This window comes from Odontomachus brunneus, unplaced genomic scaffold (genome assembly GCF_010583005.1).
Source record: "Odontomachus brunneus isolate Ranch 3 - 2012 unplaced genomic scaffold, Obru_v1 Obru_scaffold_088, whole genome shotgun sequence".
Lineage (NCBI taxonomy): Eukaryota > Metazoa > Arthropoda > Insecta > Hymenoptera > Formicidae > Odontomachus > Odontomachus brunneus.
Window position 1 is genome coordinate 739,811 of NW_022639538.1, and position 20,777 is coordinate 760,587.

Consider the following 20,777-nt stretch of genomic DNA (forward strand, 5'->3'; position numbering starts at 1 on the left):
GAGAGAGAGAGAGAGAGAGAGAGAGAGAGAGAGAGAGAGAGAGTGAGAGATCTACGGTGGTGGAATGCGGTTGTTGTCGATCTCGACAGTAGGGGAGAGCACACGGTGCTTCTGTAAAATATTACTGCGTCCGCTGGCGAAAAGATTGCCGGTCGCGGCGTGTCGTTGCTCCGCGATCGGCAGTGACATCGACTCGTTTAAGGGGATCTCTACCAGAGATTTTCCGCATGCAACCGAGACGAAAACTGTTTTCCAACACGACGCGAGAAATGAAAGGTACAGAGAAAGAAACATCGCTGCAAAAGCGCGAGAAGAAGATCGACGACGTCTTGATCGTGATCGTTGTTTTACGGCGCAGAGGGAGAACATGGGACTAACATGCGTGCTTGTTTGGGCGGAAATTAACAACGCTTTTCGAGATATTAACACTGTTTGGAATATGCCTGCGGACTGATGCGACGAAGACTGCGAATAGATATCCGTGATGCGCGATTGGCGCGCTCTGTGCAGCAGCTGTGCAATGTCTACGATGAATCTCAACGATTATGGTAGGGAGAGCTTATCGCTTGTGTCGATTTCTTTGTCACGTGACGGTACTGTTGGTTGTTCCATTAGTTTTTGTAAATGAGGACTAAACTATGGCGAATTTTATATTAATTGTATCGTGATATCTAATAGAAGGGTATATATGTATATGTAATGTTGTAACGTCAAGAAGCGTGCCTGTAACTCTATATCAAAGTATCACATAGGATTATTGTGCGTAACGCTTGCCTAACGCTGGTTACTTGTCTAACACGAGACGTGTACAAGTTTGCAACGTGCAATACGCAAAGTAACTCTGCCTTACCATGAGTGTAACGCTATGCGCTATAAATGTCTAATCTTTAGGTATAACTGATTAATATATAATGACGCATTAGCTAACGTAACGTAACGTGTAACCATCTCGAGGATGCGCAGGTGACGTGCGAGACGCAAGTTCTCACGGCTCTTTAAAAAATGTTCAGAGCTTCCGAGGGAACTCTGCGTTCCTGTGATCCGTTTAAAATACGTATCACTCTTCTCAGTTGTAACTTTAGTCACTGGCGCATCTTCAACCAGGAAAAGTCACGATACGCGTTAACAGATATTAATAGCGATTACCTCAAATGACGCTTCGCAGATTGGCTTCAGGATCAAATTAACACGTTAAAATCAAAATCTGTCTCTACCATCCTAAAACACTCGAAGGATACTAAAAAGACGCGAAGATGTAGATTACATTCAGAGAAGACGAAAAGAAGTTCCAAGGAAAATGTAATAATCGATAACGCGAATTAAAAATGCTAAACATAAAGATATTACATGGAAGGTGTCAAAGTATTTTATGCAAAAGATTTATCGTTTTTCTGTCAAATTCTCGTAGAAAGTTTACGTATTAAAAGGAAAATACGAAGTTTTCTGGTTAGAGCACTGGAGAAATACCGAGTTGATGTTATCCACACTTCAAAAATTATTGATCCTTCGAAATTGGATAATTCCGTCTTCTATTTTATATGACAGTCACGACAGACTCTTTTTGCGCAAACCTAATAGAAGGTATCATCATATATGGCGGGCAGTCTTCTTTTCTTTTTTTTTTCTGTTGACGATATTGTCTTCGTGTGGAGAGACTTGCGGAGATATGTTACGAGCGACGGCATAGCATACAGAGGAGCGTAACAGTGCTTCGGCAATGATTTGAAATGTAAGGTAGCACAACAGAGATGCGAGTCGGCGGCGCTGGCGGCCGGTGGCAGGAGAGCAAGCAGAATGAAAAGCAGCAGCAGCACCAACAACAGCAGCAGCAGCAACAACAGCAGCAGCAGCTCCCGGCGGCATACACCCTCCGTGCCGACGCTCGTCACACATCCCGCCTCACCCCGGAACCCTCAGCTCTCGCCGTTGCAGGTCCGTTGGCCTTGTGTTGGCGCTTAACTTGCGTGTCTTGCACCTTGAGAAGAGCGTATTATCATTCCGTTCACGCTCCTCTACCTAGCGTTTGTCGCGATTGTCTTCACTTCTGTACGACGCTCGCGTCTCGTGCGCTTCAGCTTCTCGTCTTGTGTGCGCGCAGTTTTGTGTGAATAAACTTGTAATTCCCGTGCTTCGCGTTCGCTCGATTCCGACCGTCTCTCGCGATGTACTTAGACCGCGCTGAAGGTACCTGGCGAATAATCATTACGTGTTTGTGCGTTACAGAGCTGATGAGGTCTCCACCAGTGAGGTGGTCCAGCAGAAGTTGTCGCAGCCTGCCTCCGACACCCACACCGAGCTACCATCATCCACTTCATCCTCCTCTACCCGCCGTCGGCATGGTCGCCGAGAGGAAGAAGCGTTTCGAGCTTTAAATCCCCTCGTTCATTTCTCTTTTTCATGTAATTCGATCAGCGCGATGCCGCGAGAAAATCCATGCAAGGATAGCACGCGAGAATGAATGTAGAAACAACGAGACGACCGATTGCTTCCAACGTATTCAGGAATGACGAGATTTGAGCAGGTCCAACGACATAATGTTTCGCGTGTATCATTTTTACGAGTATTAAAAATAGAAATATCGGGTAGTATCTAGAAAAAATAGAACAAAAAAGAAACTAAGTATAACCAGGAAAAAAAATTAAGTATTCTGATGTGCGCGCTATTCTGGCACACGCTGCTTCTCCACTCTGAGAATGTAAGACTGAAACTGTTTCGATATCGTCACTCACGGACCAACGAACTCTTGTAAAATGTAAATCCGCGAATAGATCGTTCAGACAATACCGTATTTTTCTTGCGATTCGCGAGCGCGAGTTGCGACTCTCACCACTGCCGTACGTGGATCGCGCGCGAGGTTTGGATGAATCTTTTGTCAAGCCAGAGTCAAAGTACATTCGTCGTCACGCGACAATATTGAGCATGTTTATCAGGTAAACATGATTCAATATGCCGAAGAAACAGGTCCCGATTGTCGGGACGAGGGACAAGTGTGACGCTGCGATTTTTCTTCATTGATAAACGAAGAGACGCGCGAATGTCGAGAGAGCTCATCACGAGAGCCCATCGATCGCGACATAAGTGATTTTTGACACAATTTTTCCCCGAGAAATTTTGCTAAGCGTGTTTACCGGCGCGCCGCTCGGCCGGTCGTGGCCGCCGCTCTTTTGATATACGCATTTAGACTTTGATCAAGGCTTTTGATCGTAGATATGCGAGTGGACGAGCGTTTTGCAGCGACTCATCGTCGATTTTTGGAAGTGCGTGTCTTCGGGCATTATAATCTCCGCGCGAAATAATCTCTCACGCCAACTGGCAGAATAGCCCAATTGCACGTGATGAAATTGGATTGGAATGAAATTTTTTGATCTTATGTATTAGTTTCGGGATATGCATGCGTCATTATTGATCATTTAAAGAAGGAAACAATGTATTGCAGCAGCAATCTGTCACTGTGACAATTTTCGTTTATATGTTTCGGTAAAGTCAAAAGAAGTGGGTAATAAATAATTATAAATGGTTATAATGAGGTATTGTTAATATTATTTTACGAGATAATATTTGGAGATACTCTGATGTTACTTATTATGAAATTGGTCAATAGATAAAAAAATAAGATCATAAGTATAAGATCTAGATAATATTTATGGAAATATCTTCATATCTGGATTGTTGTGTAATATACTTATATTTGAAAGAAGAAACGTTGTATATTTAGAAGTAGTATTATATATATTGTGATATCATTTATGTTATATATATTTTATAATTATATTTTATTATATAATTGTAATATATATATATATAATTTTCTGTTGTAGATTATTTTTGGGAAATTTGAATAACGGCACGCTTTTAAATTAAGAACTAATAGTGAATGATAAATAACACAGAATAATATTAATACCTTGTTGCGATAATTTTCAATTATTTATTACTTATCTGTCTTAACTTTTTTGAGATACATTGCAAACATAAAGTTATCACAGTGTAAATTATGACACACCGTTCCCGTTTTTCTCAAGAAATAATCATGACAATAATCAATACAAATGTGCGGAAACGAATGTGTACAGTTAGAGAATACGAATAAAGGCAGGTCTGCAATACACGGAATAAGCTTGACGTAAGTTGAAGTAAAAAATAAATAATTTTTATTTCTTACTCACACTCAACGTGTTAAGGCGATTCTGCTGATTGGTGTGCTCTTTGGTGCTAAAAATAAGAGTGAGTCGAGCAAACGCGTTATTACGAGTCGTATATAACGTGTAATAATCGTCGTGATAGATGTCGCAGTGTAGCGTAGAATCCGTGTATTTTTCGATGTAAAACTGTGCAAGACCGAGAACCCACTCGTTCTCAGGCTTTCGCAATCTTTGGGAATTTGCATTAACGCTGATGAGAACATTTTGGTATCTTGTTAACTGAGGGGTTTCGTGCAATTCAATCCTACTCTGACAGTTAAGTTTTTATCGTTATGAAGAGTTCGTATTTGTCGAACATCTACGCGAAACGAAAGGAAACATTTGATTGTACGACGATCTAGATCAATTTCATGCTCGCGACGTCTGTTCTCAGAGAGGATCCTGTTGTGTTTGTTATCTTTAAGACCCAAATATCTCTTGAATTATACAGTTTTGGATATTACAGAGAAGACATATCGTCGAAATCGAGCGAATGTAAAAAAAGGAAGAGAGAGAGAGATAGAGAGACGTAGAAGAAAAAACATTTAGTTCGTTATTCAAGAACGAAGAGATCGTTTTACGCTTGTTTCTCGCTCTTGTTATGTATAGATTTTGCACATAAAATACGGCGTTATCGTACCGCACCGTGTATTACCGCATTTTCTCATTGTGTAAATGCCCTCTTCTTTCAGGTTGCGATCATTTGATGTTAAATATTGTATAGTTTATGACGTTTTATTAAGCAGCAAAGGTATATAAATAGGCGATTAATGTCCCTCTCAATCCCTTTCGTCCCTCTTCCATATTGTATGGTTTGTTTATATATACATATATATATATATTTACTATTGTATTCTATATTATATATTATTGCGATTCGTTCCAGTGATTCTCTCGATATTATAAGACGATAAAGGATATTGAAAATTCACTACGATCGTCCCTTACGTAGAGTAATTACTCTCAGGATTGTTTAACATTTATAATATATTACGATTATACTCTATTGTATTTGTATGATAATTTATAACACGTTTGAAATAAACTACAGTAACCATGAATGTCGCATTTATTAAACGACTACTTACGCATATAACGTTAATTTCAGCATATGATTTATCGCCAGATCGAGAAAACTTTTGTTCGTCGTTTAAAAATAAATACAAAAGTTTGTTCAGCCCATAATTCGATTGCATTAGTGAAAAATAACAATTATTTGATCAAATAAGAGGTCTCCCTAATCGTTGAGTCATACTACGACTAAGTGGTTATAAATGATTACGACAAGCAATCAGAATAAAACAATCAGTAAATAAAATACTCTGATTGCTTAGCTTTTACGTTCACGACCACGCTTCCGTAATTATAGAATGGCTTTTAAACAAGTTTTAAGCGATGTCTACAATTAGAACTTAAGCCATAAGATATAAGCTTTAAGGGGAATCGGCTATTATGAATATCGATGTCTCAAATATAAGTCCCTATGTTTACGATAGAAAAACAAAGTTCGCAGTAGTTCGATTCAACAGCGGATTCGAAGAGCCTTTATTTTTTAAGCGACGCGAACCATTGATAATTTTATATCTTATATTCTTACCCACACAGCAGGAATGTCCTAAATATATCATAAGGATATCTTGAAGATATCACATATCCCAAATATATCTTTAGGATATCCCTATGATATATTTTGGACACCTCTGCTGTGTGGGTATGTTTCAGTAACAATAAGGTGACCAGACATCCCGATTTTTTCAGAATAGTCTCGTTTTTTCATCCTTTGTCCCGAATTTTTTCGAGTGCTATTCGGGTCACCGATTTGTCATCATTTTCAATGATTGTCAAATAATTTTTGGATCTTTTTACCCCCCTCCATTCGCTTCATATATTTATGAAGTGTCCCGAATTCAAGGCTGGGAGATCTGGTCACCTTACCGCAAAGATATACTGCGAAGATAAACGAGAAGATTACTTACAAATGATGACTTCACGATACGCCTCGGCGATCGCACATCGCTATTCTCGACACTCCCGAGACTTATTAACGTGCGAGACTTACTTTCGACGGATAAAAGACGCGAGAAACACGGAGCGATGTGGATTGATGTATGCCCATGGCTGCTGCTTGGCGCGAAAAGATCGAACATTTCGCGCGATTCATTACCAACGCCTAGATTGAATAACCACGATGACAACCTCGTAGTGCGAAACGAATGCGATTGGTCTAGAGTGGTTAAGAGGATGCTGAAGCTGAAAACTTTACCGACAGAACACTGACATTTTTTTGCAAAGTTTACGTCGTATTGATTACACAAAATTACAAATGCTTTTATGCAATGAAAGTACGTCCAAAAATAAATAGGAGCATTGCTCGATATGTGACGAAAACGAAAAAAAAATTTTAAATATAAAATCTCAAGCTGTCAGCGTAATATTTGCCTAATCCAAAAGTTCTGCAGTTTGTACGTACCGAAAGTGTGGATGCTCCAAACAGAAAAATTTTGGAGAACATTGCTCTACCTTCGCATCTGCACTTGGAAGCTTTCGAAAATCGAAAAAGAAAGATTTCTACACGTATATGGTTTTCCGTTGAATGTGGTAAAACAAAGCAACACACATTCATGTAAGTTTTGTATATACAAAAAATACGAAAAAGATAGCGTGATTATGTTAGTGATGATCGTCTCTGCATTATCGATATTGTTCGAATTCGTCATCGACTCCAGCATCCCCTTAAAGCGTCCGCCATACAGATCGCGTCGTTGTAGACGCGCGACCTCGTTTGCGTCACTGGCGCGTTCACATTTATGCACTTTTGGCACTTTCGGCGCGCTAATGAACTTTTGGTGTACGTGATTGACAGCGCGCGCGTCTGCGATCTTTTCATGCCAAGCAACTGTGCCATGGACACAACGCTCCGTATTCCATATGTCTTTCGCTTATTCTGAGTCTCCTGCAGAAATAAGTATTAGAGTGCCGAAAATAACGACGTGCTGTCGTCAGGACATATCGTAAGTACATTATTACGGAGTAATCTCCTTCCTTTTCGACACATACAGCTAAGGTGACTAAACGTTCCGATTTTTCATACTTTGCCCCGAATTTTTTCAAGTGCTATTCGGGACACTGATTTGTCATCATTTTCAATGATTGCCAAATAATTTTCTGATCTTTTTATCCCCCTCCGAATTCAGGACTAGAAAATCTGGTCACCTTAGTAGTAATAGTAGTAGTAGTAGTAGTAGTAATAGTAGTAGTAATAGTAGTAGTAGTAGTAGTAGTAAGTATCTAGACAGGGATAATAGTAATAAACTCCATGATGAATTAATTAATATATTATGTGCACATTGATCGTTATTTTACTTTGCTTTACTTTTCTTTGCCTATTTCTTTAAAACGCAAGTCTTCCGAATTGGCATCTATTTGTGTGAAAGCTCTTAGAACGCACCCAAATTTAAAGAAGAGACTCCAGAGCCATCTTGTGATAAAGCGCCGAGACTATTCGCGTACTCGCGGCTACTTGGATCGCGCGCGAAACGGTCCCCGTTCGCGCTTGAAATACTTTCGTTGATCGCGATGGAGTCGTTGTCCGAGTTGAATTTGAACGATTTAGACAACCTACTGCCACAGATGAAGCAGAAGTTATTGTCGGGGACGGAAAGCGCGCAGGTGAGTGTAATTAATTCACATTTGTGTCTACCGGTTTGCGAGCCGTTGCGACTTGCGTATATGAAATGGCTGCCGTGCGATATTCTCTTTTTTCGCGTTAAATCTCGAAATGTGTCTTAACCGTCTTAAATGCCACGATGGTAGGACGGCCGCAATTCTTCGTTTTACTTACGGTAAACACCAGCGATGACAGATTATCACGTTTTAGCGTCTCTTTTACGTCGCACGAGAAGATTTTTAACAAGTACTCTTTCTCTTCCTTCACGAGTCAGTGTCGTTACGCGCTCGTCACTTAAGCTCGTGCTATTAGATGCTACTTGAAACTTGTCTGACGTGAAACACTTAAATCTGAATTTAGAGTTGGATCAGAATTTTTCAGTTATTTATGTGATATATGTGATATTATTTTGTAATCCTCCGATTCAACTGAAACATTCACATCTAACTTGAAATTCAGATCAGAGTATCTCGCGTGAGTCGAGTTTCAAGAGACGACTAGAAATACGGGTCTTAGTGTCTGTGAGGGCAGTTGTCGTAAGAGAATTACGAGGATTATAATTTACTTCCCGAGTGCATTAGTATGCATGGCACTTTCGATAATGTATTCTTATTTGATCCCTCTCTATGCTGGAACTACATTGAGAGAAAAAATATTGATTTAACTAAAGTTATAGTTATTGTTGGCCTCAACCATATTGGTTGTCCTAACACAAAAATAATAATGTTAACATGCACATAAGTTTATTATCACATTAACATTATAATAAAATTTAATAGGAAAATAGTTTTCTTGGCCATAATTTATAATAATTATTTCTCTATGTGATTATATAGTTACAAATACCAAACATTTTTTCTTAGTGCGTTAAGAAGTAAGAATGGAAATAATCGACTATATTTCACGCTAGAAACAATATGATCTTCAGTATCAAACGAAATATTTTGTGTTCATATCTTTAGATCGTATTGTTTCTAGCGTGAAATATAGTTGATTATTTCCATTCTTACTTCTTTCTTAACACACTAAGAAAAAATGTTTGGTATTTGTAATTATATAATCATATACAGAAATAATTGTTATAAATTATGGCTAAGATATATATATATATATATATATATATATATATATATATATATATTTCCACATATATACAAAACTCTCGTGTAGTTGTCATTTATATATAATTGCCATTACTATGTTTTTTTTTCTGAATGCAATATTGCTTTGCAACTTTATCATACATTTATTGTCGTTCGTTAATAACAATAGATGATAATAGAACGCATATTGTCGATCTTGAGAAATGCAAGCGAATCTAAACGGGCTGTTATCGTGGGGAAACTCGTTAATTCGGACATGATATTCACCATATGCGAGGTCATGCAAACGTCGGATGAGAACTTCGTCAAGTATGTCATTCTTTCGTATTTTAATGTAAACGTTACATCCGCTACATTCGACTTTCTTCATCGAGGTAAACATTTTTACGCCGTTCCTCTCTGCAGAATCGTTCTCGAATGCTTCAAGCTCGCGAGCACGCACAAGGAATTCTATGAGAATCACGCTGCCGTGACTGCCGTGAAGTCGATGGCGAGACTCACTTACTGCGTAAATAAGTCGCTGAAAGACTCGACATTATTCGAGAAGCTTGTACAAAGCATTTGCAACGTGCTCGTTAGGTACGTAAGACCTCCCGTGATCTTTGTTTATCGTCAAAACTCAACGTAAGTTATTATCATTTTTTCTTTACTCTATTTCGATCTCCATCAAAAATCACACTTATCTCAAGATATAATATTTGTCTCCGTACATTACGGCGATTTATTTCCGAGCTCGTAGATTTCCTAGAGTCTAAAAATTCTCCAAGTTCTCAGCACCGTAGATTTCATTTTCCAGTCATTGATATATCAGCTATTCAACATTGCTAACACAGTATGCATCATTTTGAAATGTTTAAAATATCTAAAATATGTTTGTTTAAGATTGTAAAATTGTATTTAGATTTTGTAAGACTTTTCGGATTCAGAGACTCTGATCCTTTTGATTCAAAGATTTTTTAATCTGCATATTCTAAGAAAAAAAAGTGTTAACATTCTTTTTAAGTATTCTATATAAATTTACGAAGCACTTGAAACAAGGAACATTTACTTGAATGCAGTATTTTGCTGTATGCAATAATTGCATTTAATAATTGCATAATGAAATAAATAGGCAGGAAGATCATTTTTACCCCGAATTAGAGTAAACTCGAATAAGATGGCCATACGTTTTTAAAATGCAAAAAAATACATTTCTTATTATTTCTTAATAGCGTTTGGCACATTACTTCACTGAACCCTACAGTACATAATACCATCAAAGTTAAAAGAAAAATATTTCAGTGAAATTATTTATTAAAAAAATATCAAAACATGAGCATTGGCCATCTTACCTAAATGTTTAAGACAAGATGGCCATAAGGGATAGATAACCCATACATATTTTATATTCAAGATTCTGTACCTATTATTTTATAAAATAATGAAAAAAACATAATTTGATATATTTATTTTAGTATAGGATATTTAATATATATTATTTGTGAAAAATATAATATACATACAAAATAAAAATCTCTATTACAAAACTTTAAATTTTAAATCAAATTTTTGATCAAAACATATTACATATAAGATTTAATTACTGTAATATTGAAAGTAATTTTTGAAATATAACGACTTTTATTTTATTAATTAGAACGATAGTGGGCCATCTTACCTAAAATGTGAGTGAAAGACGGTTATAATAGTAATTTATAAGTACTTATAAACAAATAGACAAAATAAAAATAAAAAGGCATGTTATATTACAATTTATATATCTACTTTATGTATCTAACGTTGATTGCGATAGCTTAACGTAATTTATATTCAACGTTACAGCAAGTTTTAGTGGATACATGAGAAATTTTACAGGTAGTCGAAAATAAAAATATAGTATAATATTCATAATCTTGTTATTTCAAAAAATGTACGCACATACACTACGATAAATGTCAATTATCTTTGTCTGATTACATAAACGCAATGTTTTGCAATTATTAGAGAAATTACAGCCTATGGCCATCTTTCCGATATGGCCATCATATCTGAGTTTACTCTAGTGTTAATGATAATAATTTTGCTCGCGTGCAAATGTAAATTTAAAAAATAAAGAAAAGCAGAAGCGAGTAATACATCAGGTCTAGATAAAAACGAGATAAAATCAATGGTCGCGCACACGTTCGGTCGTCTTATTCCGCGCTCGATTTGTAGATCATCGGAATTGGCCGTGGATCTCAACGACGTGTGCGACTCGCAGCAGATCATGCTTCTCGTGAACAACCTGGACGTGGACGATTTGCGACTAAAGCTTACCGTCGTGACGATGCTGAACGTCGTGCTGCAGCGTGGGATTTTCAACGAGAACGTCGACGAAGAGATAATCATTGACGTGTGCTGCACCGCGATAAGTTCGATGACGAGAATTGTGAAGTACAGCAAGGACGATAATGCAATTTTGCTCGCTGTGGTGATACTATGCGGCACTTGCGCCGGCGGCTCCCGGTACAGATATCGATCTACTTTTAGACACCGTTGTACCTGGCTCTCTCTTTTTCTCTCTTTATTTCTTTCTTAACGTCAATATCCTGATCCATCTTGTTCAACGAGAACTTCCTCTCAGCAGGTTCTGCTGCGCCAGTCTCGAACAAAAGAGTCAGATCGGCAACCTTACGATTCAGCAGAGGAAGACCGAATTGTTGGATACCATTTACAACGTGACGATGACAATAATTATACCCCACGTGAAGGTGCGTTCATTAGAAAGAACTCATTGCTCAAGTGGAAATGCATATGGCCGCAGCATGAATTTTGAAACTTGAGAGAATATTCGAAACACCATTACGACGTATTATTCCTTCAACAGGATGCGAACTTGTCCCGCATAGATCCGGTCTCGTTACACCAGAACCTCGTCTCTTGCCTGAGCAATCTGTACCAGCTGAAGAGTTGCAATCACGACAACTTGTCGAACCACTTGACCGCCAGTGGTTATCTCAAGTATTTCTTATACTTGACCGTGCAATCTCCGTAAGTCGCGCCGGTCATTCTTAACGTCGTACAAGATTAACAGGATTATACGTTGCAGTGTTCGGAACAACTTATAAATAGAAGCGTCGAGAGGAACTCCAGACATACGGGTGTCTGAGAGAGGTCATAAAGGGGCGATTAAACGGTGTCTTTAATTTCTTGAACGTTCACTTTAGACATAGATTTTTTTGGATTTGTGACATTTTAAATTTAGAGACTCTGATCTTTTTAATTCGGGATTTTTATCGATATACTCTGAAGAAGAAGTTTTTGGCATTTGCAAGAATTATATAATTGTCCGACGAAATAATTATAGCCAAGAATATAATTTTTATACTAAATTAGTATTAAACACAAAAAACTTATATCAGTTTATATGAGTTTGCTGAAGCTACTTTCTTCTTAGAACAATTCAGACAAATTTTGGCGAAATTAATTATTTATTTTCGCTCAATGCACGCGATTTTAATACATTGTCAATCACTGATATTTTTGGGTAAATTTTAACCCATCTATCATGGACAGTTTTTCGGGCGATTTAACCCATACAACACAACACCTAGAATCGGGACATAAGACGTCTTAAAGACATCTTAGGAACGTCTTATATTCTGACGTCTGAGAGACATCTTTCAGACGTCTTATGTCCCGATTTTAGACGTTGTGTTGTGTGGGAATAATGCACGAGAAGAAAATATTTGTTTCACTCGCCTTTCCACGTATTACCATCGCGTCCGAGATATCCGATGCGAGAGTGCTCCGTTCGCCGCGTTCTGCAATGTTGCGGAATGAATTCGGCGTGCGTTACGTGCGTCGTTAAAGTTTCAGTGTTCGAAAAAGCACGGTTGCGCCCAAACCACTAAGAAACAGTTGCGCCGAAACGACATTTCACGTTATAGGGAAAATTTACGAAGGAGTATCTGCATATTGCTATCACGAATCCTATGTATCCTCGGCAAAACGGCATTCTCCAAGGACGCGGACAAGTTTAGAAATGTTTTGTACGTGGGTCTTCTCGAGCTGCCGAAGGATTCCGCGGATCAGTGGAACAATGTAATAGCGCGTAGAGGGAAAGCTGAGACTGCTCTTGCGATCCTGCTGTACTACCATTACCACGGCACTCAGGAGTATGACATTATTTCTTCTTCATTGTTATATCTTTCATTTCGTCGCACGGATTCTCGCTCTACCATAAAAATGAGAAGAACAGACTTTACTTTATTACATCTGTACGCGAAAAGAAAAGCGGGCGCTGTACGATTTTGTCAGTCTTCAGTCGCGAAAATCTCAGAGGTCTTCGAATTTGTATTCGTATTGTATTTGTATTTTTATTCAACGGACATTCTGACAGTTTGCGAATATTCCAGAATCTGGAAATTCTCAAATCCAATTAAACGTTCCTTCGAAGTGTTCACGAATCAAATTTTTGCAATTGCAAACATTATCGAGCCCTTTTTCTTCCAAGGTGCAAATTTAATCGAGCGTTCCAACTTGGATGTTTCTTTTCAGAAACGACATAGTGTCCCCGCAGTCACTGATCGCTCGGGTCAGGTTAATGTTGCCGTCAAAGGCAATACTGGTCTCGGTTTTAAAACCACTGTGGTTCTTGTTTGCCGTAAGTATATATAATTCGCCGCTCGGTCATTTGCTATGCGCTAATTCTATCGGATCCCGTAGGTTACGTCTCTATCACATCCATATGCCAGTTTGACATATCATTATGAAAGCGCGGCTGCTCGATTGGCGAAGATCTTACACGTGAACGAATCGAAAATAGGAAAGTTTTATACCCATCACGTCAACCTTATGCAGCATTGCCTCGTTCGCCCAGAGTATTCGCAACGCGTGGTGAATAAAGTCTTAGACTTGTGGCTGATCGAATCCGACGGCGACATCGAACCGTTATTGCCGTTCATTTGCACCAAAGTGGCCCGCCGTTTACTGGTGAGTAGAAAGCTCACATCTCTTTTGTCCGTGACAACCGCTGTGAAATCGAGATTGTCTTCGATCGCGCGTCCACGTAATTTACGTCCGTACGAGCGTGCTTCACTTTGCTGGAAAGAAATGATATTTAAGTTCGCATTTCGAATCGTGATATCGTAATATTCAACGACGTTAGAAAGCGTGCCGTTCTGCATTTGTGAGAGGCTCACGACGATCTTCGTTTGTTCACGAACAGGTTGTGATGTACGCCAATTGCCAGCCGCGTGTTATGAGCTTAGCTGCGAAAGCACTTCGTCATTTGGTTGAGATCGGTCATCGATATGTCGATCACATTGTGGATATCGTTTGGTATATGCTGCCGAATATTCTCTCATCGTGCGAATCGGACACCGGTATGTTGACATCTGAGTTGTATAAGTTTTTCCATCGAATTTCATGTCGAACTTTTGCGAAGCTCAGTCGAAAATCTCTGGCTCTACATTAATCCTACAAATCCCGTTAACTGTGAAAGATCAACAGAGCAGCTTGGGGTACATAACTCAGGAAGCTGTTGTTTTATGATGCTGCAAGTGATTGCAAGTCGTTGAGGTTTAAAGGAGAGTTTATTTAAGAATTTTTCTTTTTTTCAATATTTGATCATCTCAACAGTTTATCTGCATTTAATCTATATTTTTTATCTCAACCAGCAATTTATTAATTACATATCTTAATACATTACTTATTGAAGTAAAAATAAAGTTCACATGTGATTAGAACATTGGCACAATTGAAAATTAAGTGATTCTAATGAGTGCTTTTGCAAGTCTCAACATGGAGGAAACAGCAGCGAGCAACCATTTGCAGCATCAAGACGGGACAACAGAGACAGTATAACGTTATCTCTAAATTCTCCATTGATTCATTAAGCTTAGTTTCGTATTTGTAAGTCAAATGCAGAACTACAATTTTGACTTAGGACGATATTCCAATTCGTCTCTTCATTTTATCTAAAACATCAAGTATGGACATTTCGCATCAACCAAAACTGATCACATTAAATGATAATCTACGATTGACGTCGCCATTGGTAACCGCTTTATCGAATTCGTGTTTGCAGTCGCGTATACAGAGGTTCTGGAATTAACTAATATTACCCGACCGCATACAGTGCCGACGCATCACATAGAACGCTGCGCCAACAGCATCGTCAATATCATATCGAAGAAGACCACGAATTTGAAATTCATGACTTCGATTGTAAAGCAAGCGTACGTCTTTTTGGACGCCACTAAGTCACGCAACTCGTTCGGAGGTAGGGAATGATATACACAAGCGATAACAATCTCGTCCCGACGAGAGATCGCGCACCCTCGCCGAAAAACACATGCATCTTCGAGCGAAATGTAATGTATTTGGTCGAAATATTTCCATTACAGTGCTTAAGATCTACATAAAGAACGCCGAGCTACTGAAGAATCTGTACGTCTACGGATTTTCGAAAGAGAGATCAGAATTGTCGTCGGTTAGCGTGAAGCTGCTGACGTACGTTGTGCATTGTCAGAAGAAATCCTCGATCAAGGTAACGAATGCTAGTATCTTTCTGAGAGAGAGATTCGCACGCGCGTGAATCTCAGTCTCGCACAAACACTCTCAAATATTTTAGCGCGATCTCGTGTGCATTCCAGTGCGAACAGTCGTTGATCGTCCGCATAAAAGCTTTGGTTGAGCTGTTAATGCACGCGGCAAAATCGCTGTGCTGCGCAATAAACGGATTACAACTAATACGCGAGCTTCTGACGCAGAATGTTAATAGATCGGCTGTCGTCTTGCAAGAGATCGCAGCCAATGCCGATGCCGACGACACTGACATGCTTATCAATCTTTATGAATTTCTCCATATGGCGCACGTACAGGTCAGTAGCATTGAAAAGTGCAACGACGCGAAAACGAACGAAAACACCTTTCGTATCGAAAGGTCGAAAAGCGTATCCTGCAAAAAATCGACGATCGTTTTATCGATTAGACGAGAGAGAGAGAGAGAGAGAGAGAGAGAAAGAGACAAAAAGAGAGAACAAGAGAAGTCGATAATTATCTATTAATTCTGAACTGTTATAGTTAGTTCTATTTTAGCTATTCTTTTTGTAGGAATATCCAGTGCAAAGAGACCTGGTATATCAGTGTTTAGAAGCTCTGTTGAATTTTTGTAACGCCAAGGTGCCCGAGCTGATACCTCTTCTTTGCACCGTGATGAGTAATTACAATCTCTTCCTCGACGTCGTGAACACGCGACATGTGTCACGTCACTTCGTGAAATACGCCGTCGTGTGGCTTCATTATCGCAGGACGACTTGTAACGACGTACCGTGGAACTCCAGATCGTTGTACAAGACGCCCTTTGACGAAGTTCTGGACCAGCTTAGGGAGTATTCCGCGATCGTTAAGAAGAAGGGCCTGAGGGCCTATTGGGACCTTCAACGCGCGGTAAGTTCATCGCTCTCTCCCTCCCGCGAACGTTCAGTGTAAATCACGCGTGATCACACGAGATTGATTGGTTTTACCTTACGTTACATTTTTGTATATATATATATATATGTATATATGTGTATATATGTACATACTTTTCTTTACAGCTGTCGCAGTATCCGAGTGAACAATAATAAAACTCGTATATCATATCACGTTGTATCACAGTACAAGTGGCTTATGTCGTTTAGCGAAGTTGCAAACGCGTTCTATCTCTCATTTTTCCTCCTCTTTACGTTTTTACGAAACATTAAGTCACGACTTTTCCTCTCGAGCAAGATCGATGTGATTTACTTTCAATAGGAGTCCGTCAACTTGAAGTTCTGTATTTCGAGGGAATAAAGTGCGCGTATAATGGTGAATGCACGATGGCTTTGAAGCACCGCTATCCATCATTCGCTATACATCGAGATTGTGTTATTCGAGTAACATGCATATCGTAGGTAAATCGAATATATCTACGGATATATGAGTGTGTGTATATATACCGAGATTGAAGAATATTTCAACGAGAGAGATTGTTCCTTAGCGGCGTATAAAGGCGGTAAAACGGTGACCTATAACTTACTACGCTACTACGGCGAACCGTTAACAATTCATCCCCTTATTTTGTGCAGTGTCGTTTATCAACGTTACACGACGATGACGACGTCGTGGCGGTAACGTGTGCGTACAAAAAGTAGAAAAAGATTGTTCTCCGGTGCGAACACAATTACCCCGTCGGTGTACCGCCACCACTTCCCTGTGAAAAGCTGCACGAAGCGCATTCGTTAACAATCCACATTCCTCCAACTATTCCCGAATGTGCAAGACGCATCGTGCGTTAATCGTCGATCTAATCCTTTCGGATCGGTCGAGAGACTTTAGACGCCGGGACGCCGTTGTTCTTTCTCTTTTTTTCTCGCAAACGACCAACGAGACCCCGAAGGGGATAAACGGTACACCGACGATTCGTCTCGATCGCTCGCTCGTTCATTGCGCGATTAAAAGTCGCGCGCGGCTCTCTTCTCCGTTCCTTCGTCTCTCACTTTCGCGGCCGTCCGTTTCGCTGCATGAAGCAACCCTTGAAGGAATTTAATCTCACGTCAATCTCACCCTCCTCCAACTGAAACGTGTTGATCGTTCGTTATTCGTTTGTACCGTCAGCAAAGCGCTCATGCACGAAACATACAGCGGGATACGTATGCGGCGCGAGCGAACGCAATTAACGGAATTGCCATGCCGAAATTGGTACAACAGATAGACTCACACACACCTACACACGCACACACGCGCACACGTACCTGATCGAATAAATAGATCTCCTTGTAGCAGGACGGCGACACGCATTCTCGAATGCACTTGGTTTTCGCGACGCCGCTCCTGTGCGATAACATTTTGCAGGCACCGCTCTCCTCGCAGGCCTGCTCGAACTGCCGAAAAAGGAGCTCCTGCGCGACAGAATATTTTATTCATTTGTTGTGACATTGACTCTTGTCGCTTTGCGCGCAAAGTTTCGTCCTTGTGAAATGATTTAATCTCCTCAGGAACGAATTTTGATTCAAGTCTGAAGGAAACGATTTCGTTTGAGAGTGACTCAAACTTGTGACTTGTCGATCACACACGGAAAAAGCAATTCCCCGGTATAACTGAATTTTCAGTTACTTGTGGGGACTAGATGAAAAATTCTGTTGCGAGAACAGAAGGATTCCCGGGGTTTCTGCTCAGCCAATTGCTGCCCTCAGTTACTTCAACTGACTTTTAATGCAGCTGAATGTTTTTGGTCGCAGTAACAGAGATATTATTTCTCGTCAGTGAGTTTTTCGTCTGGTCCCCATTCAGTTAGCCGAACTGAAATTGTTTTTTTCCCATGTACCATGAGACTTTCCTTTTATTTTTGGGGAATTTTGCGTTCACAAATTTTTATTTGTTTGCAGTCGTTGTCGACGGTGAATGAATTTACACGCAATAATGTTCGTTGTGCAGACAATGGTGAAAAGATTGCAAACACTTTTATTTCGATGGATTTCGTATACACGTACACATATTCACACTCACAGTATCCAATAGCAAATTTAAATTTATTTAAATAGTTAATCGAAAAATTACATCTCATCTGAAAATAACAAGAAAATAAACTTTGTTGAGCATGGATATATTGCAAAATTCGATGAAAAAATTGCTCCAATTTCACATGTGTTCACACATTTTTTCAACAGTTAAAAGTATTCAGATTAAAAAAAAGAACTGAATGTATTTAAACGTACATGTATATATGTCAGTGTTCCTGAAGAGATTAATTTTCAAATGCATAAAAAATTCGATCGCTTCTTAACGTTTGAAAATAAAAGTCATCTGATGAAATATTTTGTCTCGTTCTGTTTCGCTACGAACTAACTGTTAATTAAGGTAAAAGAATCAATACTCTGGCACATATTTAATCCTGAACATTCTTATTGTTTTGGTTTTAAATTTAAATACAAATATTTAAATTTTCAACATAAAATGTATATACATATATTTTGTATATCTAAAAAATAACAAAAATATTCAGTAAGTACTAGTAACATGTTTATTTTTAATATTTTTTTGTTTAATATACAATTGCTTTTATGAAAAGCTAAGATAAAAAAAATATATATATTTTATCATTAAAAAAATGTGTTATTTAGTAGAAATAAATATGTTATTAGTACCACCAGCGAATAAATATTTTTTTATTTCTTAGATATTCTTTTGTCTCTCAATGTATATAGGATGTGTGTATACGTGTTATTTTTATGTTAAAAGTTTAAAACATCTATATTTAAACTTATTTTCTATTCCTTAGACATTTTTTCTCTCTGTATATGTAGGAATGTATATATAATATATATTCTATAGACAATATATATTCTAATATATATTTCTTTTTCATATTGAGAGAATTTAAATTTTCGTATAGACCAAGGCAACAGAAATGTCTATGATTAGATACATGTCTGAGAATTGGTATAGACCAAGGCAACAGAAATGTCTATGATTAGATATATGTCTGAGAATTGGTATAGACCAAGGCAACAGAAATGTCTATGATTAGATACATGTCTGAGAATTGGTATTTTTATCTCACAAACATATCGCTCTCTCTCTCTCTCTCTCTCTCTCTCTCTCTCTCTATTACTCCCTTCAGCCCCTCAGCCCTTCGCGAGACCACACGGCCTTTCGATGTTGATACATTGCGGCCCGCAAATCCCGCCGCGAATCGCTCGTCAATTAATACACCGTAAATCGCGACCGCGAATTGCGTCCCGCCGTGGATCGTTAATTCCCGACGAATGTTAATTCCAACACGTGCGTCCCGCGACGCATCTCGTGCGACCTTAATAAAACGACACCAGCACGCCGCGCCGCGCGGCGCTGAGTAAAGCGGAATGCAACAATTGATTCGTGTACGTCGCGAGATTAACCTCAATTAAAATCAACGTGACATCCAACGGCGTGCGTGCGCGTCTTTAATTTTCCACGCGCCGTAGAACTCCGCGTGTGCCTGCCTTTCTCCGTGCGAGACAGAAGCGTCATCGCGAACCTCGCTCTGACGGGGATCCTCGACGTGCGATCTTTGTATGCGAGAGCGCAACGATACAGGAAGTCGTGTGCGCTTTCTCTCATCTCGTTTCTCGAGAAGAAGAGACACGCACGCCGTAAAGAGATATCTTCCCTATACATATGCATCAAGCGCGTCCCGCAAACCGACGAAGCGAAGGTCGTGCCGGACAGACTTCCCGATAAAGCTCCGGTGAAACTTCCCACCGGAAATACGTCGAAAATTCAGTTGCTCGCGCATCTCCTTTCTTGGCGACGCGCTACCGCGGGAATTCACGCGGAGGGAGACTTCGCGGCACTTCGCGCTTCTCTCACCGCGAGAATTCGCGGTCCTTCTTTACTACACTCGTAATGCAGTTCGCACGGGATACTTTTCCGCGCCGGTCAAGTTCGTCTTTGACGACGGGGATTCTTCCGCGGCTTCCAACTCGCGCTGAAACTTCCCAATGCAAATGTTCGCACACACGCCAACTTGCTGACACGGCCGTATACACTGTGACCTTTAGCCGAATACTCCCCCTAAGTTAAAGCCAAATCGATCGCGGTCTCTTTTCCCTCCCCCTCCTCTCTCTCTCTCCCTCTACTCTACTCTCTTTGCCGCGAACCCTCTCTGGTTCCTTACTTCCTCGCGTAAGCGATAGCCACCCGATACACGTCTCGTCTCATTATATAACCGAGTCTCTAAATTCGGGGAGAATTCGGTGAAGCCGAATTCTCCCCGAAAGACAAAAATGGATTTCTTTATATATATATATATATATATATATATATATATATATATATATATATATATATATATATATATAT

General features: G+C 39.4%; 3 protein-coding genes across 13 annotated transcripts in view; 2 read left to right on the top strand and 1 right to left on the bottom strand.

Annotated features, from left to right (window-relative positions):
• The window catches only part of LOC116848044 (protein outspread), a 255,072-nt gene extending 249,830 nt beyond the window's left edge, over positions 1 to 5,242 (top strand). For 3 of the 9 annotated variants that reach the window (XM_032823772.1, XM_032823771.1, XM_032823777.1), the window contains 2 exons: positions 1,735 to 1,932; positions 2,224 to 5,242. In XM_032823772.1, the coding sequence (XP_032679663.1) occupies positions 1,735 to 1,932; positions 2,224 to 2,372 (347 nt within the window). In that variant the 3' untranslated portion in view covers positions 2,373 to 5,242. Of the gene's footprint in view, positions 1 to 358; positions 1,933 to 2,223 lie in introns of those variants that run through there. The other 6 variants (XR_004378891.1, XR_004378892.1, XM_032823776.1 and 3 more) reach the window with 6 other exon arrangements.
• A 1,843-nt stretch (positions 5,243 to 7,085) lies between these two features.
• LOC116848060 lies at positions 7,086 to 16,654 on the top strand. Its single transcript, XM_032823806.1, has 16 exons — positions 7,086 to 7,192; positions 7,585 to 7,850; positions 9,121 to 9,260; positions 9,357 to 9,530; positions 11,145 to 11,435; positions 11,554 to 11,680; positions 11,797 to 11,960; positions 12,860 to 13,087; positions 13,470 to 13,575; positions 13,638 to 13,904; positions 14,140 to 14,296; positions 15,001 to 15,195; positions 15,320 to 15,462; positions 15,569 to 15,796; positions 16,029 to 16,364; positions 16,514 to 16,654. Exons 2-16 carry the CDS (start codon positions 7,758 to 7,760, stop codon positions 16,538 to 16,540), a joined length of 2,676 nt encoding a protein of 891 aa, XP_032679697.1. The 5' UTR covers positions 7,086 to 7,192; positions 7,585 to 7,757; the 3' UTR covers positions 16,541 to 16,654.
• LOC116848062 overlaps positions 15,275 to 20,777 on the bottom strand; it is a 27,436-nt gene continuing 21,933 nt past the window's right edge. For 2 of the 3 annotated variants that reach the window (XM_032823809.1, XM_032823808.1), the window contains exons 3-4: positions 17,690 to 17,836; positions 15,275 to 17,511 (exon numbers count right to left, since the gene is read on the bottom strand). In XM_032823809.1, coding sequence (XP_032679700.1) covers positions 17,431 to 17,511; positions 17,690 to 17,836 — 228 coding nt within the window. In that variant the 3' untranslated portion in view covers positions 15,275 to 17,430. The remainder of the gene's footprint in view (positions 17,512 to 17,689; positions 17,837 to 20,777) is intronic. The other variant, XM_032823810.1, reaches the window with a different exon arrangement.

Bases quoted from the DNA above. Each gene is read 5' to 3' on its own strand.
- LOC116848060 (XM_032823806.1), top strand. From the start codon at position 7,758: ATGGAGTCGTTGTCCGAGTTGAATTTGAACGATTTAGACAACCTACTG. The intron at 11,436-11,553 runs GTACAGATATCG...ACTTCCTCTCAG, and splicing joins ACTTGCGCCGGCGGCTCCCG to CAGGTTCTGCTGCGCCAGTC. The intron at 16,365-16,513 runs GTAAGTTCATCG...TTTTCTTTACAG, and splicing joins ATTGGGACCTTCAACGCGCG to CTGTCGCAGTATCCGAGTGA.